Here is a 16,237-nt window from a genome sequence, read left to right on the forward strand (position 1 = left end):
CTTACATCCCTACTTCTGCTTAAAACTCTCCAGTGATGAGGAACTCACTACCTGCCATTATAGCCCATGTCATCTTTGAACAGCTCTGATTATTTAATATTTTTTTATTTTAACATGTATTATGTACATGTGGGTGTGTATATGTTATGTATGTATGTATATATATACACATATATATATATATAAAACACTAAGGCTGTAATTTCTAAATGGACACAAGACATGGTCAAGCAATGCACAGACTTTCTTCAAATTTTCATGCCATCAGTAATTAAAGAAGTACAATTGAAAATAGCTAGATAACTTTTTTACAAATTAATTTAGCAAAGATTTTACAAACTGTAATAATGCATGATGGTAAGAAGTGGTTTAGATGGCAACTGCCCTACTCACTCATCTATAAAGAGTGTAAATGTAAAAGGGAATAACACTTTTGGAAAAAATGTAGACAAAATTTGAAAAAAAAAAATGTAGACAAAAGTGTAGACAAAGCTAGTTATTTAAAAGGTTCATATCCACAAGTAGAATAGTATATGCAATAAATACTGAATGTTCAACATAAAATAATCAAACAAACATAAATCAAATCAACAGTGAGTTTTGTTGATGTTGTCATTTGCCTAGAAGACTGCCATTTCGACAATATTGAAAAGATTTCCCCATCACTGATGAGGTTGTCAGAAAAGGAGCCCTCCTCAGGTACTGCTAATGGAACTCTAAACTGATAGGGCTGCAAATCTTTCCAGAGAGTAATTTGGGTGTAGGTACCAAAAAATTTAATGTACATATCCTCTGATATAGCAATTCCTCATCTTAAAAACATATTCTGAAGAAAGGTTTATAAAAATGTTCAAAGAAACATATGGAAGGATATTTGTAGTATAGCTTATAACAAGGGGCTATAATTTAGGATGGTTTTAACCTATCTTTTCTTATTCATTCATTATTTCTTACTCTTCAAATTTTTGAATACACAGAAAACTTTAAAAAACAGTGCAATGATCACCCTGTCACCTAGAATCTATTGCTAACATTTTGCCATCTTTATCCAATCTATGTATATGTACATCTACACACACATACACAGTTTTTGTTGGTTTGCTTTTGTTGAATCATTTGGAAGTAGAATGCAAACATCATGATATTAGCAAGCATCTCCTATGTCACTATAATGCTATTATTCCACCTAAGAAAATTCCCTAATAACATCTAATATCCAGTCTATATCAAGAATTTTGCAATCATCTCCAAAATGTCTCCTGAAGCTATTTTTACAAGCAGAATCAATCAAAATTTGCACATTCCATTTGTTATGTCTCTAATCCCCCTATTGATGGTATTGACTTCTTGAAGAGACTAGACCAGTTGCCTTATAGAATGTTCATTCTAGATTTGTCTGCAACTTTGCTCTTTATGCTTTCAGTTTTTATTTTATATTTTAGCTAGAATTAGCATGCATTAATATTCTCAGATAAAGTTAAAAATTAATTACACAATACTCTCACTTCTAAGATTCTCTCCTGATACAGTAATCCAAAATGCAAGCTAAGATATATGCATTCATTCATTGCAACCTGACTTACAATATTCAAAAATACTGATAAAACCTACATGTCCAAGCAATAGAGGAAAAAGTAAATAAATTATGACAAATCCTTGAGATAAAATGTTATATAGTCATCAAAATGTTTGTAGCATTATAATGGCATGGAAAAACAAACACAATACAATGGTAAGTGAGGATAGTAAGATGCGAAACTGTATAAACCATATGATCACATATCTCTATATACAGACTTGTATAAACACATAAAAATATTTAAAGGTACATCAAAATTTATATAACTGTCTATAAATGATGTTTATTTACTTTGTAATTGTCTGCTTTTCAGAGTTCTATAATACACTTATGTTTAGAATTAGGATATATTTAAAAGAAATTTTATCTTATTATTGAAGCCTAGCTCTGTTTTACTATTATATTTTTCATTCATTCAACAACATCCACATAAGGGAACTATTTCTGCCTACTTCGTCCTCCCCATCCCCCATTTATTTGTTTTCTAGAGACATCTGGTACCACCTAGAGCCCACATTTACTAGAAACCCTGTTGACTCACCATCATTGTACACAGTGCCTTCATAGTCTTTCTCATAAAAGACCCCATGGGGCTGCATGCTGAATGGCTGGGAGGCACGATTGTAGAAGACCACCTGAATGGTGTCACCCACCTCAGCCCGGATCACTGGCCCTGGAAAATGGGAAGGAGAGATAATGAGAATGACGAAAGGGATAAACAGGGAGGAAGGAAATGGAAGAAGAAGGAGGGAAAGAAAAGGAAAGTGAAAGTGAAGAAGAAAACAAAAAACTCTTTTCTTTGTAATAATAAGAATAATCCCTTTCAAGTGTACTGCAATTTACAGTTACAGAAAACACTGGAAAACCCATTATCTTATTTTGATTCTCAAACATCATTTTAAGGCATATAGGGCAGGAATTATTAACTCCAATTTACAGATGAGAAAATTTCAGCTGAGAGAGGTGGAATTCACCTACGCAAATTTAAATGGTTGATTAGCCATTCAGCCAGGACCAGAGGCCAGGAATTTCTCTCATCCCACTGCCAGCTCCAATCTAATTTTCACTTACTTTATTGTCCCAGATCCCATAGCTACATCTCTTGGTGGACCTATCTAAGATCTGTGCTCGCCTCAATCTGAAACCAATTCTGAGCAAAGAGAATTATTATATCTTCTATTCAGGCACTGGGCTAGGTAATCTAGCCACAACTCCTGGACTCTTCTGAACTTCACTACCCGCCACATATAATCTAGCTTAGGTCACCTTTGAAGCAGACCAAAAGTACCAAAACTGGGCACCTATTCTGGCTCTAACCCTTGCTCAGAGTTTCTACCTTGGTTTCCTATTCAATTTCCACATCTAATGTTTCACCTCTTCTCAAAGACTGGGCACTCATACTGAAGTCCAGCCAATGACAATTGCTTCACGCTGACCACCATCTCTCTTTCCTGTGGTGGATGTCTCCTCATTATATCTGCCTATCCAGCTGATGTAAGATCTATTGTCCATTATCAGATCTAAAATCAACTGGCACACACCTATCCCAAGTATGGTCCATTATATTAATTTCTCAAGTTTTTTCCATCTGGCCTATTTTATTTTCTGGTTCCATCATGTTACTAACCCACATCTAACCGTGGTTTAGCCCTTCTAGATACCTTCTTCGAGTTCAGACACTAAGCCTATTTCGCATTCCTCCTATTTCAAGTATGTCTGTATGTCATGCCAATCTGCTACTGTCCCCAGATTGCTGAGAACATATACAGTCTTAATTCCTCATGTAGCCCTTTAGGAATATTTTTAGACAAGGAATTCTAAAAGTGTTTACTGTACATCACTGGTATTGGAAGACATTCACTGAAAAAAAGTGGAGATTCATGATAAACAAAAATAAACCTAAGGCTCTTAGAAATCCTGTAGCATAAAAAGCACTATTTAACTGCTTAATTTAGTGATTTTACAAACATATTCAGACTCATAACCCTTTTTCACAAAACAATCGTCTCATAAGACTCACTTTGGGAGATACTAGTCTATACCGTGCTCCTAAGTGATGTCCAGGCCTCAGCTTCAAAGTCTTCCTCAATTCAATTATCTGGCTCTAGTAAATGAATTTCAGAATTAAAAAATTCCTCACCCAGGATTCCAAGATGCCTATCTTCCTCCAACTGCATCTTCTCTTGGAATGTCTCATCTTGAAAGGCTTCATATCGCACTTTCCAGTAAGTGCCCCCAATTCGGCTGGAGCTCTTCTGGAAAAACTTATCTGAGATACTGATGTATAAAAAGGAAAATATGATACGATTTCATTTGGTATCAAATAGACTCCCATCTCACCCTTAGTCTCATCAAGTTATGAATCTTTATGTTTAGGAAGGACTTCAGAGCTCATCTAAGTTAACTCCCACCAGTGAAGATATCTTCTTTGGCGACACCACTAGAAAGTTATATACAGCTTCTGCTTGAGCCTTTCCAAAAATAGGAAACTCATATCCAGAGGAGACAATCTCCCTTACTGTTGGGTATTTTAAATTATTGGAATTCTATTTTAGCGTAAATTGGAATATTCTTGCTTATAATTTCCAGGCACTGGGACCAGTTCTGCCCCTCAGAGATTCATAGTCTACATCTGTCGTTAATCATCCTTAGGCATTAATAATCCTTTCACTCCAAAATGAAAGCCCACTATGTTAATAAGCCCAGTTCTAAATCCTGGAATCCATGCTGAGACTCAAACACCAACTTTCCTAAGTTTTCTCCAGATTTACTCTATTATTTCCTGCTAGAAGTATAACCATGAAGGACCTTCTCCCAACCCCTCTCTTAGTTGTCTATCAAGCACCTCCTCTGTGGAAGACCTATCATCCTCAATTGCCCAGTGAGTGGTATGACTTAAGACCCAGCAACTGAGTAGGGCACTAACCTCCTACTCTTTCTTGCCCACATCTGGATCATGAATGAGGCAGGAGAACTTGGAGAAATTCCTTGAAAAGAATGGGCATGCGATAGCCAAAAAGCAGGTTGCCTCTCTTCCTACATTCCTCAGAGTGCTTTTTATACTCCTGCTCAAACGCCTCATTCAGACTATAGAAAATAAATGAAGGAGCAAGGAGGTAAATAATGGGTAAAGTGAAGAAACCTGGAAAAACAGCTATTTCAACTGATACAAGAACTGGTCCCACCTGGACTTTCCTTTATGAAAATGGCCAGGAATTATAGTAGGACCAACTTCAAACTCTGCTTGGACTCGTTGTGGGGATATGGAATAATCCCACAAAAAGCTTTGTTACCTGTATCTCCCCAAGAGCAAGCTCTCCAGGGGCCACAAGAACTTGGCTAACAGTTGGTTCATGTAATCCCAGTCAGACAATGATTTCGATCCCCGAGTAAAGTGAGAGATTTCTAGAAGAAAGATAGTAAGTGTTTGGAGTTGGACCCAGAAGTAGAGAGGGATCCCATTGCCTCTTACCTGCCTGGCTCTCTCAAATTCTTCCCAGTACTCCCATCATGCCCCATCGGGCCATAGTTCCATTGAATCTCATGGGCTTCAATGAAGTACTGTCGAACTTTGCCTGTGAGCAGGTCCACAGGATGGGCCATGGAGCAAGACTTGACCTTGTAGAGTGCCTGCATGCCATCTGAAGGAAGAACATTATGGCTGACTCCATTCTATCCAATAGGATTTTAACGCAGAGGACTCACCTTCCTCCTTCTGTTAGTGTTTCCTCCTCCCACCCTCCACTAATCTCTACTCCTGCTCCAAAAAGGGCCACTTTCTCTCACTCTTAAAATGCCTGACTGAGAGAGAGAGTCCAGGTTAGAATTCAAGTACCTCCACTTGCTTATACCACCACTGATGCATTTACTAGATCTTCATTCCTGCCTCTGAATATAGACTCACATTGTAGCAACATCACAGAGACGGAAGTAAGGAAACGAGTTCAAGCCCAAGCTTTAAGCACTATCTATAGGACCTTAGGCAAGTCACTTCCTCAATCTGAGCTTCCCTCTTTTGCCAAAGGAGAGAATAGGAAAGTCTACCTCATGTGGCTGGTAGGAGCATCAAATTTAAAATAGGGGTTAATTATTTATAAATTGGGAAGCTCCCAAAATAATAGAACATCTTCTATCAGTGGAGATAAAGCTTCAGACTTGGGACTGTAAGGAAAATGTAGATTCTAAGTAGTGTTTTCAAATGTGGAATATACTACATTGGGTCATAATGGCAATGGATAGTACTGTCTTATATTGGCTTAGCAACTTAGAGAGGTCACTTAGTATATTATTTTATTAGAGTCCCACAACATCCCAGGGAGATTTGAAATCTGTAAATTAGAAACCTGAGGTATGATGAAGGGAGTGGAAAAAATATTCTTTTTCTTCAACATGTATTATGTTAGGTAGGTTCTGTGTCAGGTGTTTTACATGTTTTTTAAAATTTCAGTCCCAGGGAGTACATATGTTACCCCTATCAATCTTTACAACCATTGTATGAAATACACTTTTAATGTCCCCTTTTGCAGATGAAGAAAACTAAAGGTCAGACAGGTTAAATAACTTGCCAAGGTTGCACAGCTAGTCAGAGGTGGAGTTGAGACTTAAATTCCCATCTTTCAACTACAGATCTTAAGTGTTCATTTTATTTTCTTATATCTACTATCTTGGTTACATCATCCCCCTATTCTCTAAGACTCAAAATCACATTTTTACTCTAAAACCTCATTACAATTTTATACATCACTACTGCTATTAAGAGGCTCAGAGAAGTGACATGATTTATCAAAGGTGGCTAAACAAGTGATAGAACCAGGATTTGAATCCAGGCATGTCTGTCTCTAAGGTCCATGCTTATTCCACTATCATGCTGCCTCTCTAACCCCAATTCATATTTATAGTCTCTTACCTAAGAAGCTTTGGGGCTAAGACATACCCTGGATAATGGAGCACATGTAACTGGCCCCTATTGTGTCAAACCTAACACCTAAGATTTATTATCCTATTAGTCTACAACTCCTAACCTACTCAAATCCACTTCAAGAACTCGCATGTCATTTTTGTGACACCCATTCTAATTTACCATAAATCAAATAATTCTAGAAAATGAAAGCTGAATAGGATTTAAGAGGCTATTTAGACAAACTTTCCCATTTTACGGATGTGGCAAATGTGACCTAGATATGGAAAGGCACCTGTCTAAAGTCATATAAAGTTTTTCACAAACCTGAGACTACAATTCAAACCTAATCACGTATCTACTATTCTTTCCATTGCCTCATATGCTCTTCCTCTCCTCTGACGCATCTGATGCTCCTCAATACATTGCTCTGCAATGACATTACTTTAATGTTTCTCCCTTTGAAAATGAAACCTTCCACTCCTATTGCTATTGAGTTCCAACCAGAGTGTAACTATGTACCCACAATACACCATGATCTCCTACAGAAATGTTACTCTCTTTTAATTAATCTCTCCTTTACTCCCTGTTCAATATGTTGAAAATGTCTCCAGGCATTAATTCTTTAGAATTCTAAGCAAATAACAAAACGCTGATTAAAAGTCTACCTATTCATCCCCAAGCTATCTTATGTTCAAGGTGGGGAAGATTAAACACAGAGAGATGTGCCCAAAGTTACCCAGCAAGTTTCACAGCAGATTCAGGAAAAAACCTGGGTCCCCTGACTTCTAATCTAGTGTGCTATCCTTTATCCCAAGATGCCTCAACTGGAAGACTTATCTATGGCTTCAGGCCAGAAGCCCAGCCTCCTTTGACCATTATCGTACCTCTGTCTTACAACCCAAGGGTCAGAAATCTTGGATCTCACCTCGAAAGTGACTGTTCACTTGACAGCTAACTAACCAGGTACCAGGTTCCCAGGGCACCATCTCGGCAGTCACAAAGGTGGCTGGAAAGATCTGAGCCACATCAGTGTGGTGTCCACGGGTAGTCAGCATCTGTCCATGGAAAAATGCTGTGTGGACATCAACTTCATTGCCCATGCCAAACAAGTGCCAGGCCACACGTCTCTGTGCACACATGTTCAGCTCTGGTAAATTCCCAAAAACAAAGCCATTGATTGCTGCAAAAGAAAATCGAAGGAAAATATCAAGATTAGGAAAGGACACCCGAATGGAAGAAGCCTTACCATTTGACAGTAATAGATGACATTTAAATGAGGTTATAAAGAGCACACTGTGTTGACCTTATCTTCTTTAAATCTCAAAAACATCCCTGAGAAATAGGCAGATATCATTAGTCTCATTAAAAAAAGCGAGAGAGAGAGAGAGAAAAAACAAGGCTTAGAGAGGTGAAGTTACTTCTTTCCCAATGCCATAGAGCTAATAAATTCTTAAAGCCAATATTCCAAACTAGAAATGTGAAGAAGCACTCTAAGGAATTTAGTTATTTTGCAGGCTATTATTTCAGGGTGGTTTCATTCTAAAAATTTCAACAGGACAATTGTCAAACTGGCTGACTAATTAACATGGCTATTATAATCAATTGGTATAAAATTCAAGAGAAAGTTGAGCTGTCCAAGCCATCCTTTACATCTTCCTTCTGAATTTCCGCCTCATTTTGGGGCTGTATGGTTTTTAGCCCACCCCTGTCACCAGTGGCCAGTAAATGACTTCCTTAATGAAATAAAAACAAAATCGACTTGTTTATATTCCTAAAATCAGTTCACTATTCATGCCTCAGATCTTCTGTGCCTTTAGTTTCTTTTTAAATTTAATTAATATGGTCAATGCCCTTATAGACATAAGCACAGAGTAGGATGGGAGATATAAACAAGGTAGCTTGAAAGCAACCATTTTTCTCCTCAAAGTGGATAATTTTGCTAACTTCTTCCTTTTTAAAACAAATCAATATTAATTAATTGTATCAGTGGGAAACCCACAGCAAAGTAATTGAGTATATACTATATAACTTTAGGTTGTGTGCTATTCCACAGGCCGTCATCAGCCTATGTGCTATTCTACATTATGAGGCAGAATAGCCTAAGGGCAAGAGCACAATCTATGTAGTCAGAGAGATCAGGGTTGGAATTTTAGCTGTGCCATTTATCTGCTGCATAATCTTAGGAGCCTTCGTGTCCTCACATGTAAAACAGGGAAGAGCCATCTACTACTCCTTGTCCTTGTGATGACTAAAAAGGATTATGTATGTGAAAGCATCCACCAAATACTAGGCCCAGTGGATACCCTCCAACAATGTTCCCTGTCACAATGTGGCCACCTTTTCCCAACTCACCATGCATCTTATTGCTCTCCTGAAATGTTTCATCTTCTTTGTCCACTGAAGCAGGATCTGAGCAGTAAGTGGCAATGTTCTCATCGAGATGCCAACTGAGGTTCTCATCTACCACACTGAAGAGCAGGAAGAAATCATGGTCTACATCCCGCCGTTGAGGAGGGGAGTTCCCATCCAGGGCTCCTAGAGCAAGTAAGAAAGTTTCCCTTGAGAAAATCCTTTCCTTAGCAATAGTAAGCTGAAAGGGGTACTCATAAGAAAGGAATAGAAAGAGAGGGGCCTTAAGAATCTGTAAGCAACAGAAAAGCAGATATAACCTTCTTGGGTTAATTTCTATTTCCGAACTCCCCATTTAAAACCACCAATTCAGTTGAACCTAGGACTTGATGTTAAGACACATAGAATCTACAATAATTCCGTCCCACCATCCCTGCCTATGTCTTCAACCCAGGGCCTAAACCTGACCACATTCCTGCCACCCTCTGGTCTTCAAGTCTGACTCTTCCTGGAGCATGTCCTATTACCAGCAAAATCCTCCCAAACCCTGATGACCACACTTTCAATCTTATCCATATCTAAACTCTTACCACATATCTGATTTCAATGTGACTTGACTCCTATAATGACTAATTTGAGATTTAAAAGTGAAACAACAAAAAATAAAAAGGAGAAAAGTTCGGTGTTTTGTTGTTTTTAATAACAATAATTTTAAAAAAGGTTCCTACGATCATCATGGTGGACAAGAGTCAGGACTAGATTGCAGCTCAGACTTGAACGGACAGAGCAGCATGTGGAGGCTTGTATCATGAATTTTGGCTCCAGCACCCTGCATGAACACACCAGGAATCCCAAGAGGACCCACAGACCCTCTGAAGGAAATGGACTGCTCCTGCAGGACTCGGGAGACACCCCAAATACTGCGCTGGTATTCACAGCAGAGAGACCCATACACAGTTCACATCACAGGACTCTGTGCAGACAACCTCCAGTATCAGTCCAGAGTCAGGTAGACTTGCTGGGTGGCTAGACCCAGAAGAGAGACAACAATCACTGGAGCTCAGCTCACAGGAAGCCGCATCCATAAAAAAGAAGGGAGAGATCAAGGGAACACCCTTTGAGACAAAAGAACCTGAAGAACAGCCTTGAGCCCTAGACCTTCCCTCTGACAGAGCTCACCCAAATGAGAAGGAACCAGAAACCCAACTCAGGTAATATGACAAAACAAGGTTCTTTAACACACCCAAAAAATCATGCTAGCTCACCAGCAATGGATCCAAACCAAGATTTAAAAAAAAAAAAAAAAAAAAAAAAAAAAATCCCTGATTTACCTGAAAAAGAATTCAGGAGGTTAGCTATTAAGCTAATCAGGGAGGCACCAGAGAAAGGTGAAGCCTAATGAAAGGAAACAAAGAAAAAACAACAACAGCTACAAAAATAAGAAGTGAAGGGAGAAATATTCAAGGAAATAGATAGCATAAAGAAAAAACAATCAAAACTTCAGGAAACATTGGACACACTTATAAAAATGCGAAATCCTTTGGAAAGTCTCAGCAATAGAATTGAACAAGTAGAAGAAAAAAATTCGAAGGCTGATGACAAGGTCTTCAAATTAACCCAATCCAACAAAGACAAAGAAAAAAGAATAAGAAAACATGAACAAAGCCTCCAAGAAGTCTGGGATTATGTTAAATGACCAAACCTAAGAATAATTGCTATTCCCGAGGAAGAAGGGAATTCTAAAAGTTTGGGAAACATATTTGGAGGAGTAATAGGGGAAAACTTCCCTGGCCTTGCTAGAGACCTAGACATCCAAATACAAGAAGCACAAAGAACACCTGGAAAATTCATCACAAAAACATTATCCCCTAGGCACATTGTCATCAGGCTATATAAAGTTAAGACAAAGAAGGAAAGAATCTTAAGAGCTGTGAGACAAAAACACCAGGTCACCTATAAAGGAAAACCTATCAGATAAACAGCATATTTCTCAGCAGAAACCCTACAGGCTAGAAGGGATTGTGGCTCTATCTTCAGCTTCCTCAAACAAAACAATTACCAGCCAAGAATTTTGTATCAAGCAAAACTCAGCATCATATATGAAGGAAAGGTACAGTCTTTTTCAGACAAACATATGCTGAGAGAATTTGCCACTACCAAGCCACCACTACAAGAACTGCTAAAATGAGTTCTAAATATTTAAACAAATCCAGAAAATACATAAAAATGGAAACTCTTGAAAACATAAATCAATCACAAAGGACCTATGAAACAAAAATAAAATTCAAAAAGCAAAAACAAAACAAAACAAAACAAAAAAAAACCCAAGGTACACAGGCAACAAATAGCATGATGAATGCAATGGTACCTCATATCTCAATACTAACATTGAATGTAAATGGCCTAAATGCCCCACTTAAAAAATACAAAAATGCAAAATGGATAAGAAATCACCAACCATCTCCTGCTTCAGGAGACTCACCTAACACATAAGGACTCACATAAACTTAAAGTTAAGGGGTGGAAAAAGGTATTTCATGCAAAAGGAAACCAAAAGTGAGTAGGAGAAGCTATTCTCATATCAGACAAAACAAACATGAAAGCAACAACAGTTAAAAGGGACAAAGAGGGACATTATATAATGGTAAAAGGCCTTGTCCATGAGGAAAATATTACAATCCTAAACATATATGCACCTAACACTGGAGGTCCCAAATTTATAAAGCAGTTACTAATAGACCTAAGAAATGCCATACACAGCAACACAATAATAGTGGGAGACTTCAATACTCCATTGACAGCACTAGACAGGTCACCAAGGCAGAAAGTCAACAAAGAAACAACAGACTTAAACTATACTTTGGAACAAAGAGGCTTAACAGATATATACAGAATATTTCATCCAACAAACGCAGATTACACATTCTATTCAACCGCGCATGGAACTTTCTCCAAGATAGATAATATGATAGGCAATAAAACAAGCCTCAATAAATTTAAGAAAATTGAAATTATATCAAGCACTCTCTCGGATCACTGTAGAATAAAACTGGAAATCAACTCTGAAAGGAACCTTCAAAACCATGGAAATAAATGGAAATTAATCTGCTCCTGAATGAGCATTGGGCAAAAAATGAAATCAAGATGGAAATTTAAAAATTCTTCGATCTGACTGGCAATAATAACACAACGTATAAAAGCCTCTGTGATACAGCAAGAGTGATGCTAAGAGGCAATTTCATAGCTCTAAACGCCTACATCAAAAAGATTCAAAGAGTGCAAACTGACGTTCTAAGGTCACACCTCAAGGAACTAGAGAAACAAGAACAAACCAAACCCAAACACTAGAGATGAAAGGAAATAACCAAGATCAGAGAAGAACTAAAGGAAATTGAAACAAAAAAAAATACAAAAGATAAATGAAACAAAAAGCTGGTTCTTTGAAAAAAATAAATAAAATTGATATACCACTAGCAAGATTAACCAAGAAAAGAAGAGAGAAAATCCAAATGATCTCATTAAGAAATGAAAGGGGAGATATTACAACTGACACCACAGAAATACAAAAGATTCAAAGCTACTATGAACACCTTTATGCACCAAACTAGAAACTCAAAAGAGATGGATAAATTCCTGTAAAAATACAATCCTTCTAGATTAAACCAGAAAGAATTTGATACCCTGAATACACCAGTAACAAGCAGCAAGATTAAAATGGCAGTTAAAAAATTACCAACCAAAAAACTCCAGGACTAGATGGATTCACAGTGGAATTCTACCAGACATTCAAAGAAGAATTGGTACCAATCCTTTTGACACTATTTCACAAGAGAGAGAAAGAAGAAACTCTCCTTAATTGATTCTATGAAGCCAGCAACACCCTAATACCAAAACCAGGAAAGAACATAACCAGAAAAGAAAACTAGGACTGATATCTCTGATGAACATAGGTCCTAAAATTCTTAGCAAAATACTAGCTAATGGAATCCAACAACATATCAAAAAGATAATCCACTGTGATCAAGTGGGTTTCATACTAACTTGATGGGTATGAAAGGGATGCAAGAATGGTTTAACATATGCAAGTCAATATATGTGATGCACCACGTGAACAGAATTTATTATTATTATTATTATTATTATACTTTAAGTTCTAGGGTACATGTGCATAACGTGCAGGTTAGTTACATATGTATAATTGTGCCATATTGGTGTGCTGCACCCATCAACTCGTCAGCACCCATCAACTCATCATTTACATCAGGTATAACTCCCAATGCAATCTCTCCCCCCTCCCCCCTCCCCATGATAGGCCCCGGTGTGTGATGTTCCCCTTCCCGAGTCCAAGTGATGTCATTATTCAGTTCCCACCTATGAGTGAGAACATGCACCACGTGAACAGAATTTTTTTAAAATCACATGATCCTCACAATAGATGCAGAAAATGCATTCGACAAAATCCAACATTCCTTTATGATTAAAACTCTCAGCAAAATTGGTATACAAGGGACAAACTCCAATATAATAAAAGCTATATATGACAAATCCACAGCCAATATTATACTGAATGTGGAAAACTTGAAAGCATTCCCTGTGAGACCTGGAATAAGACAAGGATGCCCACTCTCACCACTCCTCTTCAACTTAGTACTGGAAGTCCTAGCCAGAGAAATCAGACAAGAGAAAGAAATAAAGGGCATCCAAATCTGTAAAGAGGAAGTCAAACTGTCACTGTTTGCTGATGATATGATAGTTTACCTTGAAAACCCTAAATTGGACTCCTCCAGAAGCTGCTAGAACTGATAAAAGAATTCAGCAAAGTTTCTGGATATAAGATAAATATACACAAATCTGTAGCTCTTCTATACACTACCAGTGACCAAGCAGAGAATCAAATCAAGAACTCAACCCCTTTTACAACAGCTGCAAAAACAAACAAAAAAACAAACAAATAAATAAATATTTACGACTATACCTAACTGAGGAGGTGAAAGACCTCTACAAGGAGAACTACAAAACACTGCCGAAAGAAATCATAGATGATGCAGACAAATGGAAACACATCCTTGCTCATGTTTGGTTAGGATCAATATTGTGAAAATAACCACACTGCCAAAAGCGATCTACAAATCCAATGCAATTCCCATTAAAATACCACCATCATTCTTCACAGAATTAGAAAAACAATTCTAAAATTCATACGGAACCAAAAAAGTGTCCGCATAGCCAAAGCAATACTAAGCAAAAAGAACAAATCTGGAGGCATCACACTACCTGATTTCAAACTATACTATAAGGCCATTTCACCAAAACAACATGGTACTGGTATAAAAATAGGCACTTGGACCAATGGAACAGAATAGAGAACTCAGAAATAAACCCAAATACTTACAGCCAACTGATCTTTGACAGAGCAAACAAAAACATAAAGTAGAGTAAAGACACCCTTTTCAACAAATGGTACTGAGATAATTGGCTAGCACATGTAAGAGAAAGAAACTGGATCCTTATCTCTCACCTTATACAAAAATCAAATCAAGATGAATTAAGGACTTAAATATAAAACCTAAAACTATAAAAATTCTAGAAGAAAACATTAGATAAATCCTTCTAGACATTGGCTTAGGCAAGGATTTCATGAGTAAGAACCCAAAGGCAAATGCAATAAAAACAAAGAAAAACAGTTGGGACTTAATTAAACTAAAGAGTTTTTGCACGCTAACAGGAACAGTCAGCAGAGTAAACAGACAACCCACAGAGTGGGAAAAAATCTTCACAATCCATATGTCTGACAAAGGACTAATATCCAGAATCTACAGGGAACTCCAACAAATCAACAAGAAAAAAACAAACGAACAATCTCATCAAAAAGTGGGCTAAGAACAGGAATAGACAATTCTCACAACAAGATATACAAATGGCCAACAAACATATGAAAAAATCCTCAACATCACTAATGATTAGCGAAATGCAAGTCAAAACCACAGTGCACTACCACCTTACTCTTGCAAGAATGACCAAAATCAAAAAATCAAAAAACAGTAGATGTTGGCTTGGATGTGGTGAACAGGGAACAGTTACTTCTACACTGCTGGTGGAAATGTAAACTAGTAGAGCCACATGGAAAACAGTGTGGAGATTGCTTAATGAACTAAAAGTAGAATTACCATTTGATCCAGCAATCCCACTACTGGGTATCTACCCAGAGGAAAAGAAGTCATTATACAAAAAGATATTTGCACATGCATGTTTATAGTGGCACAATTCACAATTGCAAAATCAATCATGGAACGAACTCAAATACCCATCAATCAACAAGTGAATAAAGAAACTGTGGTGTGTGTGTATATATATATATATATATATATATATATATATATATATATATACACACACACACACATACACGATGGACTAACTCAGCCATAAAAAGGAATGAATTAATGGCATTTGCAGTGACCTGGATGAGATTGAAGACTATTATTGTAGGTGAAGTAACTCAGGAATGGAAAACTAAACATTGTATGTTCTCACTGACATGTGGGAGTTAAGCTATGAGGGTGCAAAAGAATAAGAATGATACAATGGACTTTGGGGATTTGGGGAAAAGGCTGGGAGGTGGGCGAGGGATAAAAGGCTACAAATAGGGTGTAGTGTGTAGTGCTCAGGAGATAGGTGCACCAAAATCTCACAAATCACCGCTAAAGAACTTATTCATGTAACCAAATACCACCTGCACCACAATAACCTATTGAAAAAAAAAAAAAATTGTTCCTAACCCACAAACAAAGAAAAAAGTAACGAAATTGAAAAAAATAATAGTGGAAAGTGAGTTTAGCAGAGATTTTCCTTGCTAATAAACAAGAGTGCTGAATTAGCACTCCTCAAACTGCTGCCCAATATGTAGGTGGTTCAACCATATCACTGCTACCCCTAGATGTCCCAAACTGCACCTCATAGCTTATCCTTGGGACCTGTACCTCTTTTACAGGTGATGAGAGGCCCAATTAGGCCAGTTGCAATGTCTCGTGGAGCATCTACATGAGAATGGTAGATCCAGGTGAGGCACGCTGGGTCAGCATCGGTGGGTGCATGGCTTTCTGGAATGGTCCAGTTGTAGATATGGCTGCCCCCCGGGGGAACAGAGTCATCGGCTTTCAATGGCCCAGAGGAGCCATCTGGATATAGGGAACCTAGAAATGAAATTGCACATGCCCAGGCCCAGAATAAGTGAGGGACCGTGGCAAATACATAAATTAAGACACAGCTGACATGTAGAACCCTAGGTCCGGTCTTATAAAATGTAGCATTCTAATGACTTGCATAGTGTTCCTCACAACCTAAGGAAAGCACAGATTTAGGTAACATTTAACCTAAAAAATCCAGTCCTCACATTAACAATGGGTGGA

The 16,237-nt window shown here is 37.7% G+C and overlaps 1 protein-coding gene across 7 annotated transcripts in view; it reads right to left on the reverse strand.

The window, feature by feature from the left end:
• HEPH (hephaestin) overlaps positions 1-16,237 on the reverse strand; it is a 92,542-nt gene that overhangs the window by 62,201 nt on the left and 14,104 nt on the right. For all 7 annotated transcript variants that reach the window (XM_017954201.3, XM_017954200.2, XM_009197733.3 and 4 more), the window contains 6 exons: positions 15,809-16,021; positions 8,832-9,014; positions 7,405-7,659; positions 5,052-5,220; positions 3,720-3,856; positions 2,121-2,252 (listed from right to left, as the gene is read on the reverse strand). In XM_017954201.3, the coding sequence (XP_017809690.1) occupies positions 2,121-2,252; positions 3,720-3,856; positions 5,052-5,220; positions 7,405-7,659; positions 8,832-9,014; positions 15,809-16,021 (1,089 nt within the window). The remainder of the gene's footprint in view (positions 1-2,120; positions 2,253-3,719; positions 3,857-5,051; positions 5,221-7,404; positions 7,660-8,831; positions 9,015-15,808; positions 16,022-16,237) is intronic.

The sequence above is a fragment of the Papio anubis genome, chromosome X (genome assembly GCF_008728515.1).
Source record: "Papio anubis isolate 15944 chromosome X, Panubis1.0, whole genome shotgun sequence".
NCBI lineage: Eukaryota > Metazoa > Chordata > Mammalia > Primates > Cercopithecidae > Papio > Papio anubis.